At 43.0% G+C, this 23,243-nt stretch overlaps 1 protein-coding gene across 1 annotated transcript in view; it reads right to left on the bottom strand.

Annotated features, from left to right (window-relative positions):
• Nucleotides 1-23,243, bottom strand: part of LOC137421689 (signal peptidase complex catalytic subunit SEC11A) — a 43,090-nt gene that overhangs the window by 10,051 nt on the left and 9,796 nt on the right. Inside the window, exons 2-4 of the mRNA XM_068107984.2 lie at nt 958-1,067; nt 561-710; nt 227-346 (exon numbers count right to left, since the gene is read on the bottom strand). Coding sequence (XP_067964085.1) covers nt 227-346; nt 561-710; nt 958-1,067 — 380 coding nt within the window. The remainder of the gene's footprint in view (nt 1-226; nt 347-560; nt 711-957; nt 1,068-23,243) is intronic.

Genomic DNA, 23,243 nt, shown 5'->3' on the forward strand with positions numbered 1-23,243 from the left:
ACCAGACACATTTACATCTAAACCTCTATCTTGTATATTATGATCAAACCAGTTAACTGACTAATTTAACAATCATGTGGATCACCCACCAGGCTCCATTCTTCACTCGAGTAGGATACTGACAGACCAAAATAATGTGCAACTTTGGCAATTAAAATTTACTGAGCTTGTACATATGAGCAAAAACGAAATTTTTCACTTGTTGGCTGCCTATTCCTGCACATACCCCCGCGCTCTGCCAACCACATCCTTCTGCTCCAGCCAGTTCTGCCCAGGCTTGTACAGGCCACGGTCATCCACAGAGTTGTTGTCACCTTTGGTCAAAAACTTCACCATCCCAGTCTCTCTATAGGAGGGGACGCGGGATTGGCGGGGGGGGGGGGGGGGTGTGGGGGGTGAAGTGGTGAAGCAAAGTGCAAGCAAAGTATTATTTTCACAACAGGGGGCACAGCAACCAACATGAAACATAATGGTGTAATGGCACTTAAGCAAGTCGAATATATAAACAAATACAAATGAAAGAAAAGGAAAAACCTAGTGTGGTGTTCGGATCTTTTTACTTTTCGTGTATCTTGATGACTCGATGAACAATAGGGATTTCACGACCTTCCACCTTGAACACGACAATTTCACCGACTCGCACTGGCTCATCATGGTAATTTGTGAGGAAGAGCAAGTCTCCTCGATGAAATGCAGGCTCCATGCTACCACTGAGCAAAAGTTTAAAAAACAATAAAAAGTGACAGAAAAGAAAACAGAACAGCAGTGAAAGTAAAAATGACAGTGTGAGCTTGCGCATATTGTATTGGACTGAAGAGGGCAAGACAAGTCTCACTCAACTTATTGTGTTAACAAGATGGAGGGGAGTGGGACCCAAATATACAAAAAGGGGGGGCAAAAATGAACAAGGAAAACAAACAAATAAAAAAATTAAAAACACCCGCATTAATAACAAACCTCAAGACAACTACGATGGGACTCTCACTTCCAGTGAAGACCATGAGGCCTTTCCATATCATCAATGCTGATGATACGATCATCCCAAAGTTTAAAACTTGGTAGTAGAGCTGGAGAAGGGGCACAAAAATACATGGTATCATGAGATTGGGGTTCAGATAAAAGTTTGGTGTATTTTGTGTCTTGAGGGTGATAAGGAGCATCTTTTAGGCTTTTGGGTGATGGATGGTGGGGGAAGAAGGAAGGAGGGAAAGACACCAAGTTACCTATTAAATGAATATACAACCCTTTCCTTTGATGAAGTTGAAAGGGAATGTGAGCGCAGTACCTCTTTGAGGCAGTGAGCGCAGTACCTTTTTAGCCCCTTACGTAAAGTGGCTGTATGCCTTGTCTGGGGCGATAGCCGTTATAAAAAATAAAAAATAAAAAAAAAAAAAAAATATTATATATATATATATATAATATATATACTGAAACGCAAAAGAAACTTACCACCTTTGAAACCTTTAAATATCAACAATAACACTGCGTGTAGTAAATGTGTGAACTTATTTGTGGACAATAGTGTCCTCGCTGTCAGACAAAACGGTCACGGATGGTCACTTGAACCTTCAATGGTCACTTCATAGCACAGCTGTTGAACAGCCGTTTTGACTGTCAGTGATTAGCCAAGGGGTACGGGATGATTTTAATGAGCTGCACGTGATGTCTTGATATTGGCTTTAAAAAGGCCAGTGCAAAATGGGCATTTTGACCGAAAAATTTGACCATTTTGACCAACTTCAAAAAGACCGAAAACACAAAAGAAACTTACCACCTTTGAAACCTTTAAATATCAACAATAACACTGCGTATAGTAAATGTGTGAACATATTTGTGGACAATAGTGTCCTCACTGTCAGACAAAACGGTCACGGATAGTCACTTGAACCTTCAATGGTCACTTCATAGCACAGCTGTTGAACAGCCATTTTGACTGTCAGTGATTAGCCAAGGGGTACGGGATGATTTTAATGAGCTGCACGTGATGTCTTGATATTGGCTTTAAAAAGGCCAGTGCAAAATGGGCATTTTGGCCGAAAAATTTGACCATTTTGACCATTTTGACCAACTTCAAAAAGACCGAAAACGCAAAAGAAATTTACCACTTGTTTGAAATGTAATAAAATTGTAACAGTTCAAAATAAAACAAACCAACAATTGCTAATTGAAACATTGGCATTTTATTGATGACATGTCAAGTTTTTGACCAAGATACACCATCTCATCAGTTTGTTCTACAGTACAGAACAGCACAGGGTGCAATGTCAGTCCCCTTTCAATAGCGTGTATGGCCACCATTGTTTTGGATACAGGCAGTGCATCGTCGGCGTATACTGCCTACCAGTCTTTGGATGGATTGCTGCTGGATTCTGTCCCACTCAGTCCTCATGTCTGAAGCAGCTCTGCCCGTGTCCTGGCCCTGCCAACTACGCGTCTCCCAAGCTCATCCCACAGGTGTTCTATGGGATTCAGGTCAGGGGAGAGCGCAGGCCACTGCATGGTGTTGATGTTCTCGCCTTGGAGAAATGCAGTGGTAAAGCGAGCAGCATGGGGACGAGCGTTGTCATGCTGAAAGGTTCTCAGTTCTGGGTGGTCTAGCAGGAATGGCAGCAGATGAGGTCGCAGGATGTTATCCACATACCGCTGGGCGTTAAGATTCCCATCCACAACCACCAGTGGCGTCCTGTACCGGCCTGATATGGCTGCCCACACCATCACACTTGGGCCACCCCACCTGTTGGCTTGACGCACGCAACAATCGGCATATCGCTCGCCAGTTCTTCTCCAGACACACTCACGCCCATCAGGACTGTCCACACAGAACCTTGACTCATCGCTGAAAGCGACCTCGTTCCACTGCGCCAAGGTCCACCGCTGATGCTGCTGGCACCATCTCTGACGGTTGCGGCGATGGGCAACCGTCATCACGGGGCCTCTGTATGGTCTTCTGGCAGACCATAGTCATGCAGTCGTCTTCGTGCAGTATCATTGGAGATCCGTGGGTTTGCACGCCCCGGAGTTTCTGCCGCAGTGCGGGATGCTGGACGGAATCGATCCCGCAGGTGACTTCAGACCATCTGCCTGTCCTGCCTTGCAGTGGTGACTCTTGGCCTCCCTGATCGAGGTCTGTCATCTGCAGAGTTGTGGAGGGTGTCTCTGTCCACCAGGGCCGATATCGTCTGGTGTGAACAGCCAAGGCGACGTGCCACCTCACGGTAGCTCAGTCCACCTTGCAGCATGCCCAGGGCACGCTGCCGTTGATCCCTTGACAATCGTGGCATGTTGATTGAAATGCCCATTTTGCACTGGCCTTTTTAAAGCCAATATCAAGACATCACGTGCAGCTCATTAAAATCATCCCGTACCCCTTGGCTAATCACCGACAGTCAAAACGGCTGTTCAACAGCTGTGCTATGAAGTGACCATTGAAGGTTCAAGTGACCATCCGTGACCGTTTTGTCTGACAGTGAGGACACTATTGTCCACAAATAAGTTCACACATTTACTACACGCAGTGTTATTGTTGATATTTAAAGGTTTCAAAGGTGGTAAGTTTCTTTTGCGTTTCAGTATATATATATATATATATATATATATATATATATATATATATATATATATACATATACATATATATATATATATATATATATATACATATACATATATATATATACATATACACATATACATATATATATATACATATACGTATATATATATATACACAAAGAATTAAGTTAAGCACCCCCCCCGTTTTTTTACAACCTCGCACATTACAAGTTTGTTGTCGTCAAAACAGTGTAATATACCCATGATATTGCTATATTTTCTGGAGAAGTGATATTATGGTCACATAAAAACATAACAATCATGCCGTTTTCAATATTTTATTCTGAATAATTTAAGGTGAAATTTTTTGGGAATTTTAGGCATATTTTCACCTCAATTTAAGTATGGAGCTATAGGTCCATCACGGACAGTGTGGATGACGTTTATGTTTTCTAACGTACAGTCATTGTTCTGAGAAGACCTCTAGCGATCTTTGCGTCAATAACGTGTGTAGGACCCACGTGATCGGATCACTGACTCAACCAATCACTTTTTTTCACTTTGATCACTCAATTTCATCAATGGATAATTGCTAATGTCATACCAATCATTATTTGATCTCACATACCTTAGAATATATGCCAATGTATACATATACACAAAGAATATATATTAGGGGGTGCTTACCTTAATTCGTTGTGTAGGGGTGCTTAACTTAATTCTTTGTGTATATATATACATATATATATATATACATATATATATATATATATATACATATATATATATACATATACATATATATATATATATATACATATACATATATATATATACATATATATATATACATATACATATATATATATATATATACATATATATATATACATATACATATATACATATACATACATATATAAACATATACATATACATATATACATATACATACATATATATATATGTATATATATATATATATATATATATATGTATATATATATATATATATATATATATATATATATATATATATATATATATATATATATATATATATACAGTCACGTGAAAAAATAAGTACACCCCATGTAAAGTTTTGACTTTTTCAACATATTTCAACATACAGCTATTTGATCTTCATTTCAACAATATTGATAGATAAGGGTGATATAATGTAACAAATATCATGAAACATTTACATTTTGGAGGCCATTGCATGATTTAAATAAACATAAATGCAAATTTCGCATGTGGAAAAAGTAAGTACACCCTTGGCTCTAATAGGTGGTATTGCCCCCTTTGGCAGAGACAACCTCAAGTAGGCGTTTCTTATAACTGTCTACCAGTCTCTGACATCGACTGGGAGAAATTTTTGCCCACTCCTCTGTGCAGAATTATTTCAGCTGTGCGGTTTGAGGGGTTTCTTCCATGCACAACCCGTTTCAAATCCCCCCACAACATCTCGATGGGATTTAGATCCAGGCTTTGACTTGCCCATTCCAGAACCCTCCATTTCTTTATTTTCAGCCATTCCTTGGTGGATTTACTGGTATGTTTAGGGGCATTGTGATGTTGCAAGGTCCACCTTCGGTTGAGTTTCAACGTTCCGACAGATGGCCTCACATTGTCCTCAAGCACCCTCTGGTACAATGAAGAATTCATAGTGGATTCGATGATGGTGAGCTGCCCAGGCCCTGATGCAGTAAAGCTGCCCCAAACCATAATATTTCCACCACCATGCTTTACAGTTGGTATCAGGTTAAAATAAAATAAATAACCACCTTTAGAGGCCATTTTTCCCCGCAAGCGGGGGTTGGCCTTTTTCGGGGACCGTGGTCGTTGTTGTTTTTTGGTCCCCTTTTTGAAGCAATGTTTTACGGCCGGATGCCCTTCCTGACGCCAACCCTTTTTGTCGCCTTTTTACGACAAACAGGGAATTACCAGTGAACTGGTACTCAATTTGCCGACCTCGGAAGGATGACAGGCCGAGTCAACCCCCTGGCGTTAATTCAGCGATTGACCGGGATTCGAACCCAGGATCCTAGGATCCTAAGCCCTCACCCTAGCCACTTGCCCAACACAAGGAAGTTGGTATCAGGTTCTTGTGGTCAAATGCTGTCTTTGGTTTTCGCCAAACATGTCTTCTGGTACTGTGGCCAAATAGCTCTACCTTTGACTCATCTGTCCAGAGCACATTGGTCCAGAAGTGCTGGTCTTTGCCTCGGTGTTCATTGGCAAACTTTAGTCTTGCCCTGATGTTCTTTCTGGACAGCAAAGATTTCCTCCTGGCACACCTCCCATGTAGATCAAATTTGTGCAGCCTCTTTCTAATGGTAGACTCGTGCACTTTGACATCAACAGTGGCAAGAGCTACCTGTATGTCCCGTGATGACATTCTGGGGTTCTTAGAGACTTCTTTCAGCATCTTGCGGTCTGCTCTCGGGCTGAACTTGCTGGGGCAGCCTGGCCTGAACAAGATGGCAGTTGTTTGGAATCTTCTCCACTTGTAGATGATCTTCCGGACAGTCGAATAATTGATTTCAAATTGTTTGGAAATCTTTTCAAATCCTTTCCCAGACTCGTAGGCATCTATAACCTTCTTTCTGAAGGCCTCAGAGAGCTCTTTTGATCTAGGCATGGTGATGCCGCACACTTCAACAACAAAGAGCAAACCAAACTAAATGTCTGAGGTTTAAACAAGCATTCTGAGTATTGCGCTGCAATACATGTCCCCTAGCAAAGTTCAAAGTGCCATAACTTTGTCAAAAATGATCAAATATGCAAATTTATGCATGGTTGATGCTGGTTTTCAAACTTGATCTGAGGTATGCTGAGACACGTGTCACGCCTCGCCTCGTTGGTAAGCCCGCAATGTCGCTCCGTGGAGTGGCCTGCACGTATTGTACTGTGTGAATTATATAAATTATTACCAACTCACGGTCTGAGGTACTAGCGATTCAAGAGATATCCATTTTTTAAACATTTCCGTTTAATTAACGATATCTGCCAAACCACGTGCCCTATCGCAAATTCCAAAAGGACATTTTAGTAGACTGACATGCTGAACAGATTTGTGAAGTTTCCCCTCGATTGGATCAAAAATGAGGGAGGGGCTCGGTTTTAAAGGTTCATGCTTTAAAATGTCATAACTCTGAAACCATCAGTAATTTATTATATTTTCCGGTTCACGTTCAATGATCGATGTGTATATATATATATTGTTACGGATCTCAATGTCGGCCTTTTCCCCTTACCAAGGGGGGTTGATCCCCTTGCCTGTCACTGACCGACGTGAGTCCTCAAAGTTACAACGTCCTTCCCGGACCGACGGTAGGTAGGGTTTGTTAGGCCTCGGGGTTCGCTACTTACCTAATTACTACCGCCAGCCGGGAACGAGGGAATATCTTCTGCTCGAACCACGGTTTTAGATGGACTAGTTGCCGAGCGGTTTTAGCAACCCGAAGTTCGAGCCATTAACAATTACTAACCCGATTATGAGCGTTGGCCAAAATCGTGCCACAGGTGTTCAATCAGGTAAAAAGGCAAAGACGATCGGGCGAGAATGAAGAAGCCAAAGGTAGGAAAGAACAGATATTTATTAACTACTATACAAAAACCAATCAAAGAAGAAGAAAACGAAAGTAATGTACAGTGAAGATAGAAGACACAGTGCAAGTCTTAAAACAAGCTTACTTAAACCCCAGGGACAAGACAAACAAGACAAACTCACGTACACGAATGGGGAATTGAAGGTAGGATTGGCTGGAGGGAGAAGAAGGGTCCGTGCAGGCTGGCAGGCTGGAGGTGAGCGGCCGCCGACTCCCCCGCACTCTGGTTCACGCACAGGTTTGCTCGCAACAGCGCGTCAGGGCTTCTCGCGGCTGGTTGAAGTGGGGCTGGTTGAAGCAGCGCCTCTCTCAGGCCTCGTACGTCCTCCGAAGCTCTCGTGACTTGCGCAACACTCACAGCACTCGCAGAACTTGTTCACACGCCTCCCGCCACAGAACTCTTTTGTCCAGCGCACCTCCCTCAAAAACTCTCTCTGTGGGGGCTTCTTGCAACGGGTTATATATGGCCACACCTTGGAACCTTCGCGAACCTACTCGATGTTTCTCACCACGCCCTCTCAAGCCACACCCACTGAGCCTTGGTTGGTCGGCAAGGGCTGGCTGATTCCACCTTTGATGACGAGGTGCGGGCCACGCCTGTAATGTAGCTCCTCCCCCCTTCTTCTCCGAGATGACCTCGTGTTCAATGGAGGCGAATGCTGCTGGCAATGTAGGCAAACGCTGCTGGCAGTGAAGTTTTGGGGCAATTGAAAAGGGGATCTATCATATTTGATTTGGTGCAACGTAAGATCGACTAGTGGGAACATGGCGTTATAATGGAACACATAATAATGAAATAACTATTGAGGGATCCTATGGTTGGCTACGTGGTGCGATGGACTAACTAATGTGTGATTATTTCATTTAACAGCCAATTAAGGGGAAATGTACACAGGGGTTATTTATAAGGGAATTTAATACTAAATTTCATGTGAAGGTTCTAAAAAACTGCAACAATACGTTGCTCGGCTTGGCTCCGTCCCTCCCGAAAGCGCACGCTGTGTCGTGCTGTTGACGTTCGCGAGACGAGGCTGAGAACGTGCAGTGCGGCTTGAGAACTCGAGAATAAACAAGATATCTTTAAAAAAAAAAAAAAAAAATCGTTTAATTAACGATATCTGCCAAACCACGTGCCCTATCGCAAATTCCAAAAGGACATTTTAGTGCTGAACAGATCTGTGAAGTTTCCCCTCGATTGGATCAAAAATGAGGGAGGAGCTCGGTTTTAAAGGTTCATGCTTAAAAACGTCATAACTCTGAAACCATGTGACGCATGACGTCATGCTCATTGACTTTTTTTGTTTGTCATGGGTATGCGTTTCTGCCTGCAAAGTTTGGTCTTGATCTGTTCAGCCGTTGCAGAGAAAAAGGAGTTTTCGTGTTTTCACGAAAACCAATATGGCGGCCGAACCACGTGACCTATGACGTCATAATTACCATTAAAATATTCTACAGACCGAGTCCATCATATGGTGAAAATTTGATCTCAATCGGTCCTATTATTGCAGAGAAATTGGTTTTTAAAGGAAATTAAAACTTAAAATGGCACTGAGTTAAGGATCATCAGAATTATCAGAATTACCAAAGTTCAAAGTGCCACAACTTTGTTAAAAATGATCGAAACGTCGTGAAGTTCGAACTTGACCTGTACCTTATCATGAGGAACCCATGTGCGAAGTTTGAAATCATTAGCATTAAGCGTTTAGAAAAAAAGTCTGGAAAACTGTTCTTTGCGTGACGGACTGACGGACGGAGGGACGGCGTGCAAACCTATAGTCCCCTCCGGTGTACACCGGTAGGAGACTAATAAGACAGGTTCCTCCAAGATCCTCTCTGTCGATGTTATAATCATTTGCACCTGAGCTGGTGCACCTGATTCTAATTTTAGGTATTTGAAGTAGTGATAAATGTCGGGGTGTACTTACTTTTTCCACATGCGAAATTTGCATTTATGTTTATTTAAATTATACAATGGACTACAAAATGTAAATGTTTCATGATATTTGTTATATTATATCACCTTTATCTATCAATATTGTTGAAATGAAGATCAAATAGCTGTATGTTGAAATATGTTGAAAAAGTCAAAACTTTACATGGGGTGTACTTACTTTTTCACGTGACTGTATATATACTGAAACGCAAAAGAAACTTACCACTTGTTTGAAATGTAATAAAATTGTAACAGTTCAAAATAAAACAAACCAACAATTGCTAATTGAAACATTGCCATTTTATTGATGACATGTCACGTTTTTGACCAAGATACACCATCTCATCAGTTTGTTCTACAGTACAGAAGAGCACAGGGTGCAATGTCAGTCCCCTTTCAATAGCGTGTGTGGCCACCATTGTTTTGGATACAGGCAGTGCATCGTCGGCGTATACTGCCTACCAGTCTTTGGATGGATTGCTGCTGGATTCTGTCCCACTCAGTCCTCAATGTCTGAAGCAGCTCTGCCCGTGTCCTGGCCCTGCCAACTACGCGTCTCCCAAGCTCATCCCACAGGTGCTCTATGGGATTCAGGTCAGGGGAGAGTGCAGGCCACTGCATGGTGTTGATGTTCTCGCCTTGGAGAAATGCAGTGGTAAAGCGAGCAGCATGGGGACGAGCGTTGTCATGCTGAAAGGTTCTCAGTTCTGGGTGGTCTAGCAGGAATGGCAGCAGATGAGGTCGCAGGATGTTATCCACATACCGCTGGGCGTTAGGATTCCCATCCACAACCACCAGTGGCGTCCTGTACCGGCCTGATATGGCGGCCGACACCATCACACTTGGGCCACCCCACCTGTTGGCTTGACGCACACAACAATCGGCATATCGCTCAGCAGTTCTTCTCCAGACACGCTCACGCCCATCAGGACTGTCCACACAGAACCTTGACTCATCGCTGAAAGCGACCTCGTTCCACTGCGCCAAGGTCCACCGCTGATGCTGCTGGCACCATCTCTGTCGATTGCGGCGATGGGCAGCCGTCATCACAGGGCCTCTGTATGGTCTTCTGGCAGTCAGACCATAGTCATGCAGTCGTCTTCGTGCAGTATCATTGGAGATCCGTGGGTTTGCACGCCCCGGAGTTTCTGCCGCAGTGCGGGATGCTGGACGGAATCGATCCCGCAGATGACTTCGGACCATCTGCCTGTCCTGCCTTGCAGTGGTGACTCTTGGCCTCCCCGATCGAGGTCTGTCATCTGCAGAGTTGTGGAGGGTGTCTCTGTCCACCAGGGCCGATATCGTCTGGTGTGAACAGCCAAGGCGACATGCCACCTCACGGTAGCTCAGTCCGCCTTGCAGCATGCCCAGGGCACGCTGCCGTTGATCCCTTGACAATCGTGGCATGTTGATTGAAATGCCCATTTTGCACTGGCCTTTTTAAAGCCAATATCAAGACATCACGTGCAGCTCATTAAAATCATCCCGTACCCCTTGGCTAATCACTGACAGTCAAAACGGCTGTTCAACAGCTGTGCTATGAAGTGACCATTGAAGGTTCAAGTGACCATCCGTGACCGTTTTGTCTGACAGTGAGGACACTATTGTCCACAAATAAGTTCACACATTTACTGCATGCAGTGTTATTGTTGATATTTAAAGGTTTCAAAGGTGGTAAGTTTCTTTTGCGTTTCAGTATATATATACCACGAAAACCCATCATGCAGGCATAAACCATCCCCACCCACCCATGGACCCCCCTCATTGTTGGTATTTTTTGTTTAAGGAAGACGATTGGCTTACAGAGACAAGTGCAAACCCTGGGCCAACCAAAGAGGCTATTTCATGGTAATTAAAAATGAACTTTTATTTTGGATCTAAAATAAAATGAAATTATAACACAAGGACTGTGATGGCAGGATGTTTAAAATAATGCAATTTAAACTCAACGTCTATCTTCATAAATTGATGCATAATGCCACATCATCCTTCAAGCTTAAACTCAGAGCAGGCAACTACATCTGGGATCAAGACGCACTTAGGGGACCATGCAATAACAAAGCAAAACACTGCGGTTCGTTTTTGATAAATAAAAAAAACCATGACACTCGTGGCAGAAGAGCGAGCTAACCCTTTGGAATTGTTCACAGTATTTGTGTTTGCAAGCATTTTAAATGAAACTAATTGTGCACATTAATGTTCTTAGACTTTAAAATTTTTCCCTTATGAATCACTAATCTCCATGAAACGATCCACCCTTTTCCCATTGAAACAATGCCCCGACATTCGCTAATTTGCGGCAGTTTTCAAGAACATATCCCCAGCGAATGTCGGGGTTTTACTGTACAATAAAACCCCGACATTCGCGATTCATACTATGTGACCTGCTTACTACATTTGTGGCCCTGTGCTTCACATATTTGTGTTTTTTCTCGAGCGCAAAAACACCCCCCACCGGCTGCGTGCAGAACAGTTCTAAAAGCATCTTCCATAAAAGCAGCTGCATTCACACATAAACCATCCCCACAAATTTTAACCAAAAATTGCCGAGAGATATTTTTAGTTCTTATTTTAGAAGTTATGTGTACTGACACTTTAAAGAAGTTTATTTGAAATGTTTAATTTTTTTTAAATGTCATTTTATAATGCTGTAATGAAAAGAGTAATTTCGGTTTTCGCCAGAGAAATGGGTGTAATGTAATGCCCTTATACACCACCCAGAAGACATTTTTTCCAAGGACTTTTCCATTTGAGCTGTATTGTTTATACGGTGGTCACAATAAAATATTTCATTCTTTAGACGTAGTCACAATAAAAAGTTGTAATTCTTTGGTACTCTGCCCCTGAGGAGAGTGGCAGAGCTTCGTTTACGTGTTGCCACTTACACATGGTAACATTCACGTTGCGTTTGGAACTGCCATTTCCAAAATGAATCAAAGAATGAGGGAACAGAACGAGACGGCAAATGAACATCAACACAGACTTGCACGGCAAGCAGCAAGAACAAGATTTAGGCGGAGAGATGGAGATTGAAAGACTTGTTCTGACCGTCTCTTTTGCCACCGTGCGGCATCTAATGCTTGTTCAAGTTCTTGGGTTTCTAGATTTTCAAACGTTTCCATTGAAAGAAGAATATGACGATGTAGTGTGCGGATATACATAGAAACACCCCTGGGACCCGAATCAATAACAGTCACTAATGCATAGACGGAAATCTTGCGCAATTGTGGCGCCACTTTATTAATAAACACTAAACATGATAAATATGTATTATCAAAGAATACTGGAATTTTTACTTTTTTAATACATCATCGAGGCTCGTGGAAGAGCAAGAACACAGACCAGACAATGGTGTTCACAGGAGCAACAAAAGTCGACACAAAAAATAGAATTTTAACCCAAAAGGATTGCTACTGGTGTCCCTCGGCGGTGTAAAATAAAATCAGACATACAATAATTACCTTTAAGACTGAAAAAATGATTTTTGGAGCCAGTCCACCTCATGTCCCATGGAGCCCATTGTTTAATTATATCGGGTTGGGGGATAAATCGCCCTTTCCGAAACTTGTTCCGATTTCTCTCCAGATTTCGACACAATTATCTAGGCCGGGAGTTCAGACTGTCAAATATTGAATTAGATTTTGAATACAAGCTTTTAATGGGCCTATGGCGGGCCTATGCAATACATTATTAAATTTTGCCAGGAGTCAATGACATTGCACCTAGCCTCACACAGCCAATCAGCCTAAACTGCGAACAGATGAACGGACAGCAATCTCTGTCTTAGATACATAGATTGTTTGTTTTGTTCTGGGGCCACAAGATAAATTATACTCCATTTTTGCATACATTGCTAAAAGTAAACTGTGTGTGTGTGTGTGTGTGTGTGTGTGTGTGTGTGTGTGTGTGTGTGTGTGTGTGTGTGTGTGTGTGTGTGTGTGTGTGTGTGTGTGTGTATATATATATATACACATGGCAGATGCTAAAATATACTAACAGTAAATGTTACAAACCCGACACCTCTCATCCACAGATATTTCTCGTAAGTCCGATTTGCATTCAGGAACAGAACAATTATGATTAACCATTTTAAATAACCACTCTATCATCTAAATGCTGAAAGTTATGATTAAAAGTTGACATGAATCAGATTTTGCGCTCGCAATGGCAGGTTAAAAGTGCCCGGCGAGGAGAACCAAATCAGTGTAAACACAAACAAAAACACACACACACACACACACACACACACACACACACACACACACACACACACACACACACACACACACACACACACACACACACACACACACACACACACACACACACACACACACACACACACACACACACACACAATTAACTTTGTGCTTGAATCATCCAGCCTTATAAACCATTACACATCAGACTAAAACTTAAAACAAATTCAGAGTACTGCAGAGCATACTCGAATCTGTGCACACAGCTCACAATATCAATGGCCTGATTAGATGTGACACGACCTGCTTCCAGGCAAAACATAAATAACCGTGGTATTTATTGCAGATCCAGACCATGTTTCAGAATGATAGGTCATATCTGTCTATTTGGACATTGCAAAACGTAAGTACATGCCAAAAGCAATGACAATAACAGGGAATAAATAAATAAATAAGTAAACCTTTGGGCTGTCCGTATCGATAGCACAGATAACAGTAAGACCATGAAGGGAGGGGTCGGGGACAAATGTCAAATGTTGCCCGAGAGGCAATTGGAATGTGTTTTTCGACATTTCAACCCAACCTTGAAGATATTTGGAGAAGATTAACCATAAAAAAACAAATAAAACATCATAATGCCCAGTAGCATGGAAATGTAGTAAAGGTTTATCGTTTATGTCAATAAAAAGTGGCAGCTTAAGACAATCATCTCATGGGAAGTTATCTTGCATCACAAATAGATGGTTTATGTGTACAGTGTTTTCGCCACACAAGCAATAACAGCAGGACTTCCTGAAATCATAATATGCTTTTCATACACTGTCTGCTTTCATGCATGAAAAAAACTGGATTAAAAGCTGTTTATGCAAATAAGTGTGAAATCAATAAACAAACAAATAATTAAATAAACAAGCAGGAAAACTGCTTTGCAATACACGTTTCCTACCGGTCCCAATGAATGTTATTATTCCAAGCAAAAAGGGCACAACTCCGTGAAAAATTGGCGGAACACCCTGAAACTCAAACTTGTTCTGTAAGTTGTCATAATAAAGCCATGTACCAGATTTCAGTTGACTATGTTAAAAGGTATGGGTTTGTTAAAGGGAGTTTGAGCCCCTGGCGTTCCGTTAAATAACACTAAGTGGGTTGACTCAGCCTGTCATCTTTCCGAGGTTGGCAAAACGAGTACCAGCTTACTGGTAATAGGGGGGCACTGCATCAGCAGCACAGCCGCACACCCAGAAAGATGATGCAACCAGCTGTCACAGGCAGCATATAAAACAACAACCATTATGAGGACTCAACAACACAAAATTGTATAAACTGTTTTCAGACCACTTAAAATGTGTTTTAACACAAAAAACAAAAAAAACAAAAAACAACCAATTTCAACCAAACAAAACAAAAAAATTGGAACGTGGATTCACGAATGTGGATTCAATCAACAAAAATTTCTTGCAATTCACCACCAATACGTAAAAGCAAAGAACCTTTACAGCACGAAATAGAAAACCAGAACATAAAATTCCGATTTTTAAAGCAATAAATACACCAAGGGCTGCAGGATAGCTGAGAGGTACTGTACAATTGCCTCAGAGCCCTCCAGCCCAGTTTCCCATCGCGACCCAAGTATAAACCTTCGTCCTGGTAGTTCGCAGGGCAATTCATTTGTGTGTATACTCATGCCTCGGATGGACATTTTAAACTGGATGTCCCGTCTGTTCGTAGTCAGATCCTGACATTCACAGATTTGCTATACGTGGACCCCACATATTCACAGTTGATAATTTGTGCAACCTGCTTCGTCATTCGCGGCCCTGTAATTCGCGCATTCGTGGTTTTTCATGGGCGTATTCACGGTTTTTCTGACCTGCTTCGACACAGGGTCGCAAGGTAGTGCCTTTTGGTGTGGCACTTTGATTATGGTCTTTATATCAATGACATAAACATATATATATATACTGGATGTCCCAAGCATTTGCGACCCTGTGCTTCACACACTCGCAGTATTTCTTGGGAATAGTTGTGTTTTTTCACAGGATTTTTTATTTTTCCTTATGAATCATGAACCGCAGGGTACCGATCCCCCCCCCTTTTCCCATTGAAACAATGCCCCGACGTTCACAACATCTTCCAGGAATGTATCCCCCAGCGAATGTTGGGGTCCACCAGTGTATGTCAAAGATCTCATGGTGTCCTTTGTGAAGAGTAGGTGAGGAGGTCCTTCGCCAATTCCTGCACACTCGGTCAAGTATACTGCCTTGGAAAGGTGACCCATCCGGCATTGCAAGGCTGAGCCAAGAAACTGCTTTGGTAGCGGATGCGCTGTATGGAGCATGGTACATGATGATTTTCCATACATCAAGGCTTGCACCAAATTGCCAACATAAATAAAATTAATCGATTTATCAGGATTCCTATCAGGATATCAGCTGCCATGTTTGTATCAGGAGAGTCAATGAAACTAAACAAAGAGAATGTAACGAAATGCGATTCAATTTTCTTGTTGTTAAGCAGTTTCTTCGCAAGGGTTATACTGGGTGGTTTGTCATTACCTTCGCGGCAGAAGTTAGGGCAATAATTTGTAATTTGTTCAGGGTGCCGGCGATAGCTCGCCTACTCTTCACGAAGATCCGGCGATAGCTCTGGGATCTTTAATGCCCGCCAACTAATACTGGCAGACAGGACGCGCCCAGTTTACTATCCATCCCAGGTATGGCACACACAGATGCCTTGCCCTGCCTGCGAAACACAAGGATGCCAGTTTAATCAAACGGGAGAACAAATACAGCATTGGAGTCATCAGAAGGAACACAAATTATAAGTAAAGAGCAAACAGTGAGGAATCCGAATATCAGAAGAAGGAACACAAATAAGTAAAGAGCAAACAGTGAGGAATCCGAATATCAGAAGAAGGAACCCGAATAAGTAAAGAGCAAACATGGAGGAATCCGAATATCAGAAGAAGGAACCTGAATAAGTAAAGAGCAAACATGGAGGAATCCGAATATCAGAAGAAGGAACCCGAATAAGTAAAGAGCAAACATGGAGGAATCCGAATATCAGAAGAAGGAACCTGAATAAGTAAAGAGCAAACATGGAGGAATCCGAATATCAGAAGAAGGAACCCGAATAAGTAAAGAGCAAACATGGAGGAATCCGAATATCAGAAGAAGGAACCCAAATAAGTAAAGAACAAACATGGAGGAATCCGAATATCAGAAGAAGGAACCCGAATAAGTAAAGAGCAAACATGGAGGAATCCGAATATCAGAAGAAGGAACCCAAATAAGTAAAGAGCAAACATGGAAGAATCCGAATATCAGAAGAAGGAACCCGAATAAGTAAAGAGCAAACATTGAGGAATCCGAATATCAGAAGAAGGAACCCGAATAAGTAAAGAGCAAACATGGAGGAATCCGAATATCAGAAGAAGGAACCCAAATAAGTAAAGAGCAAACAGTGAGGAATCCGAATATCAGAAGAAGGAACCCGAATAAGTAAAGAGCAAACATGGAGGAATCCGAATATCAGAAGAAGGAACCCAAATAAGTAAAGAGCAAACATGGAGGAATCCGAATATCAGAAGAAGGAACCCGAATAAGTAAAGAGCAAACATGGAGGAATCCGAATATCAGAAGAAGGAACCCAAATAAGTAAAGAGCAAACAGTGAGGAATCCGAATATCAGAAGAAGGAACCCGAATAAGTAAAGAGAAAACATGGAGGAATCCGAATATCAGAAGAAGGAACCCGAATAAGTAAAGAGCAAACATGGAGGAATCCAAATATCAGAAGAAGGAACCCGAATAAGTAAAGTAGGATATTCAAACCCAGACGAGACAGCTTAGAGGTGAGTGTGCATACCACAAGGCTATCTCGCCCAGTGTGTATGTATATTGTATTGTTGCGGATATGAGGATTGCATTTTTTTGATTGTGTGTATTGTTGTGGTAAATTGTTGTGTAACCTTGGTTGAATATGGCCCCTCCTGCCTCCAGAGTTGTGTAAAGGTAAAAAGGGCGTCCCGGTAGTTATTCCATGAAACACCACATTGCAGGACCCGATAAAACCCTTGTTCAGTAGCTTATATCTTATTATGTGTTTTAGAGTAAGGCCTTGTCTTCCATTAGAATAATACTCCATTGCACCGAATCAATTAAGAATAGCTCCCCTTCAATACTTCCATTTCCCAGCCAAACTCTCCATCTGCGGGTAAAGCAGTTCACAAGCGTGGGGTGCACGCCCTCTCATTTCGCTGCTATAGTGAATATGTGCTCCGTGCTCTGTTTGAACAGGAGGGGCGGGGTCGCCCGGGAGAGGCAAGCCCAGGGCGCGCCACGAAGGGCGGGGCTGTTCAGCCCCATGCCCAAATAAGGAAACAAGCCCAATGGCTCGCCACGAGGGGCGTGCCGTCGGCGCCATGCCCAAATAAGGAGACAAGCCCGTGGGATTACCATACAAGGTCACGAAACAGAGCACGGGGGAGGAGGGCGGTACCGAAACCGAAGGGGGCGTGTCAGTCCCGCGCTGGAGAGAAGTGAGAGGAAGGGAATACGAGCTGAGCTGCGTGGAGAGGTACACGAAAAAGAAAGGGTCCAAGAGAAAGCAGAGGAACTTTTACGAACGAGTTGCAAAGAGATACGGCAGATGAGTCCAGCCCCGTTTCAACCAGCCGCGTGAAGCCCTGACGGGGCAGCGAGTGACCCTGCTGGCATGCGCTGTAAAGCTGAATACCAGGAGCTGCCGGCGTGCGCTGTAAAGCGGAATACAAGGAGCTGCCGGCTCCCCGCTTCCCGCCCGGAGTGGACCTGCTCGCTGTGCCCTGTGATCCCACCTGCTCATCCTTTCCAGCCATTCCTGCCTGCAAGTTCCCCATTTGCGTACGTGAGTTTGTTTTGTTCGTGCTGTCCTGGGTAGTAACTAAGTCTGTATAAGCTAGTAATTTTCACTGTGTTACCTGCTTTTTCATGTCCGCTGTAAATACCCGTGACTGCTCTTTTTGCTTATGTGTGTGGAAATAATAAACCCCATTACTCTTCTGTACGTCTTCTTCTTCCTCTTTGCATTCGTCGTCTTAGTCTTTTCCCCATTGAATATCTGTGGCGCGATACGGCCAACGTCTGAGTGAATCGGGTTTAGTCGGGGAACAACTGTTCGGTCGCGGAGCCTTCGCTCGGCAAACAACATCCTTAACCGCGTACCGTAACAGTATATACAATTATATAAAAGAACAGGATCGTAACAATTAATGTACTTGTGTGGGAAAATTACGCGCCCGGACTTGGGATCGAAACCAGGTCCTCTGAGTGAACACAAACACACACACGATCAAAAACACACACACGATCAAAAACACACACACGATCAAAAACACACACACGATCAAAAACACACACACGATCAAAAACACACACACGATCAAAAACACACACACGATCAAAAACACACACACGATCAAAAACACACACACGATCAAAAACACACACACGATCAAAAACACACACACACGATCAAAAACACACACACGATCAAAAACACACACACGATCAAAAACACACACACGATCAAAAACACACACACGATCAAAAACACACACACGATCAAAAACACACACACACACACACACACACACACACACACACACACACACACACACACACACACACACACACACACACACACACACACACACACACACACACACACACACACACACACACACACACACACACACACACACACACACACGTTCCACCAGGCTGTTGTAAGGGAATTAGTTTCAAATTGAGTATGGAACATTTAAGGAGTTTGACAGGAATGTCTTGACAGCATAATGGCAGGTACCCATGGACATTCCATGTTATGTAAAATGTGACCGAGTCCTCAACCCCTTTCTTCTTCAAGTCTGCATCCCTCCCCACACTTCAAACTCCAAATTCATCCCCTTCTCTTTCCAGATTGAGGACTTTAAGAAGAAATGGGTCGAGGACTTGCAGTCACATTTCACATGACATGAAATTTCCACGGGTCCCTGCCATTATTCTGTCAAAAGACATTTCCATCAAACTCCTGAAATATTCCACACTATTGAAAACAAAATTTCCCTCAACAGCCCTGTGGAAACAGGTTATATGCTTGTATGTTTTTTCTGTATATATGTATACGTCATCGATATAAAGACCATAATCAAAGTGCCACACCAAAAGGCAGTACCTATGAACTATAAACTGTGGAACACATGGTTAACACTGACGTGTGTGTATACACACACACACACACACACACACACACACACACACACACACACACACACACACACACACACACACACACACACACACACACACACACACACACACACACACACACACACACACACACACACACACACACACACACACACACACACACACACACACACGAAAAGTAGCTGCAAGAGAGTTAGCCACAATCCCTTCATTACATTTGCTCCATATCTCTACCTTAGTCATGCTTGAAGGTGATGAAAACCGCTCTTTCATGTCCAAATAATGGAACATCTGAAGCTGCCTGCAACTTCAGGAAACCAGCCGAATGTTTGCTCTAATCAAGAGCCTAGGATGCACGACTCAAGCAGGAAAAACTGCGTCGCTCCAAGCCCAAACACCAAAGGCAACGTGGCAATAATTGGCATCAATTGGAAGCGGGGGTGGGGGAGGGGGAAGTAGGGAATTGGAAACATGAATACCCTTGGTACAACCTGAGCCACATGTGTTGCAAGTATGATCAAGATCAAAGTTCATAAGGAATGAGTCAAAGTGTCCCCCAAACCCAGAAAAGGTAAACCAAAGGACCTATAATGTTTTCACCCAGGGCCTTTCACTCTCCCAGTTGAAATCTAATGTTTAGATATCTACTTATTTATGAATTTCAGCATGCGGTTTTCACAAGCTCCCTTTCATGAACATTGATGAATTTAATAAAAATAAAACCTTCAAAGTACGATGTTTAAGAAACCTTGTAAACATTGCCAAGGAGAGTGTTCGCTTCACGGAGAGAGAGAGAGTGTTCGCTTCACGGAGAGAGAGAGAGTGTTCGCTTCACGGAGAGAGAGAGAGTGTTCGCTTCACGGAGAGAGAGAGAGTGTTCGCTTCACGGAGAGAGAGAGAGTGTTCGCTTCACGGAGAGAGAGAGAGTGTTCGCTTCACGGAGAGAGAGAGAGTGTTCGCTTCACGGAGAGAGAGAGAGTGTTCGCTTCACGGAGAGAGAGAGAGTGAGAGAGTGAGAGAGTGAGAGAGTGAGAGAGTGAGAGAGTGAGAGAGTGAGAGAGTGAGAGAGAGAGAGAGAGAGAGAGAGAGAGAGAGAGAGAGAGTGAGAGAGTGAGAGAGTGAGAGAGTGAGAGAGTGAGAGAGTGAGAGAGTGAGAGAGTGAGAGAGTGAGAGAGTGAGAGAGTGAGAGAGTGAGAGAGTGAGAGAGTGAGAGAGTGAGAGAGTGAGAGAGTGAGAGAGTGAGAGAGTGAGAGAGTGAGAGAGAGAGAGAGAGAGAGAGAGAGAGAGAGAGAGAGAGAGAGAGAGAGAGAGAGAGTGAGAGAGTGAGAGAGTGAGAGAGTGAGAGAGTGAGAGAGTGAGAGAGTGAGAGAGTGAGAGAGTGAGAGAGTGAGAGAGTGAGAGAGTGAGAGAGTGAGAGAGTGAGAGAGTGAGAGAGTGAGAGAGTGAGAGAGTGAGAGAGTGAGAGAGTGAGAGAGTGAGAGAGTGAGAGAGTGAGAGAGTGAGAGAGAGAGAGAGAGAGAGAGAGAGAGAGAGAGAGAGAGAGAGAGAGAGAGAGAGAGAGAGAGAGAGAGAGAGAGCAGAACAATTGTGGGAGGGGATGGGGTGGATTTCAGGATTTAGGGAGGGAGGGAATTTGTAAAATCAAACTAACAATTATGATAAAGATACGATTGTGCATATGATATTATATATCCCACCTGAAGTTTATTTGAGAGTGAACGTTTTAAAGGGATCTTCCAAAACGAAGACATAAGACGACAAGCAGTGCATGCGCGGTATCCCCATATACTTTGCCATAAAAAGAAAGTAAAATTATGGGCAATTACTCATCACCAGGGAAGCATCTCGAGGTTGGAGAAATGCGCACAACTGTGCCCGAACCTATGCAGGTTACCCGAGTGTTTACCTTGCAAAGCCCTCCCCCAATCCACCCTCTCACCCTAAGAAAGTAAAAAGTTCAAATCCCATGTTCTTTGTTTATGCAATTGCAATATACGTTTCATGCAAATGGTGCATGAGCAATTCCCCAAAGAAAAGTCAGTGAAAAATAAAATGAAAATACAACAGCACTCGGTAGAGAGCACATCTCCGCCAGGCAGAACAGTTTACGTTTTGTGCTCCACTGATAGGCTGAATCTACATTTGGACCTTAACTAAAATCCAATTGGCTTGTTCTCATCACCGAACCAACTCAACCACCCAGTTTTGTCATAATCTGTCCAGAACCTTTTGAGATATCATTCTACAAATCGTTTTTGCCCCCATCTCTCAATGGTGACGATTCACTTTTAAAATTCTAGTACTGTATCTGGATCAGATCTTCAACAATATCAAATCAATACGTCCTTGCCACACACCCAACCTGTCTACCAAGTTTCATCCAAATCCATCCATAAAATTTCAAGGTGTCCTGCTCACAGACAAACACACAGACAGTAGTATAAACATAACGTCAACTCACCTTCGATGGCAGAGGGAATACACAACACCACAAACAGACAAAAACAGCTAAAGTATCACCTAAAAAGAGAGTTTAAGGCTTGTGACAGAAATAAAGGTTCAACAATTCGGGTTACCTAGAACATAACTTGTGTTGATCACTGAAGGAGAAGAGCTTTGCAAAAAAAAAAAAAAAAAATCTGAGTACGGTACTTTGTCATGTAAAGATACAATTGTGCTTTTTAGTTCAATTTTTTTTTTAATCTCTGCTTTCACTTCACAAAAAAACAAAAATGCTTTGGTGCTTCCACCTGCTGGATCCTCAAGACATTTTCCGACGGACCTAATCTGTTGTAGTGAACAAGTAAAAGTTGAGCTGCTCTTCCTGCTACAATGTCTCTCCTCTGGTTTGACATTTTTATGCTGAAGACACTTTCTTTTTTGTATATCAAGTCAATGCTCATACAAGAGCTAACATATAATAAAGGGAGCGGGAGACAAGAGGGGTAAGAGAGAGGGCTGGGGCAGGGTACACGGGATAAACAAGATGGACAACTATAGGGACCTTCAGGAAAGAAAACAGGGAATTTGAAGGAACTGGGTTTGGGGTAGATTAACGGGGGTAGAAAATATCATGGTTTTTGGATGGGGAAGATATGAGATGGTGGTGGACAGTTGTTGTGAAGACCTGGAGGTAAGAGTGAGATTGAAGAGAGTGTGGGAGTTTGTTCCAGAGGTGGGACAAAAGAGGATGAAGGAGTGAAGGTGAGCAGAGAGTCATGATTTTGCCAGTTTCACCAGAAGAGGGTTGCTGGCTGATCTTGTGCGTCCTGCAGAAATATTTGGGGGACAGAGCACAGACGGAGCAGGGGTGCAAAGAGTCAGGAGAAGATAGAAAGACCGCCAACCTGCCTGCGGTGAGAGAAAGGCCCTCAGATTCAGCTTCATCGCGGGAGATTCCAATGAGTATAAAAGCCTTGGTTTCTACAGCGTGACGCTGAGCTAGGTGTGATGCGGGAACACCAGCCCAGAGAGGAGAGCAGTATTCCATCAAGCTGCGAATGAAAGCTTTGTAAGTGGTGAGAAGCTGAGTAGTGCCAAGAAAGGACTTCACACGACGGAGGATGCCTAGTCGGTGACTGGCTTTGGAGGCAGCTTCGCAATATGGCTTTCCCAGGAAAGATCATGGCAGATAGTGTGACCTAAAAGCTTGATTGACAGAACTTCTTCGAGAGGATTGTTGATAAAGTAGATGG

This window comes from Myxine glutinosa, chromosome 2 (genome assembly GCF_964187855.1).
Source record: "Myxine glutinosa chromosome 2, kmMyxGlut1.1, whole genome shotgun sequence".
NCBI classification, from domain to species: Eukaryota; Metazoa; Chordata; class Myxini; order Myxiniformes; family Myxinidae; genus Myxine; species Myxine glutinosa.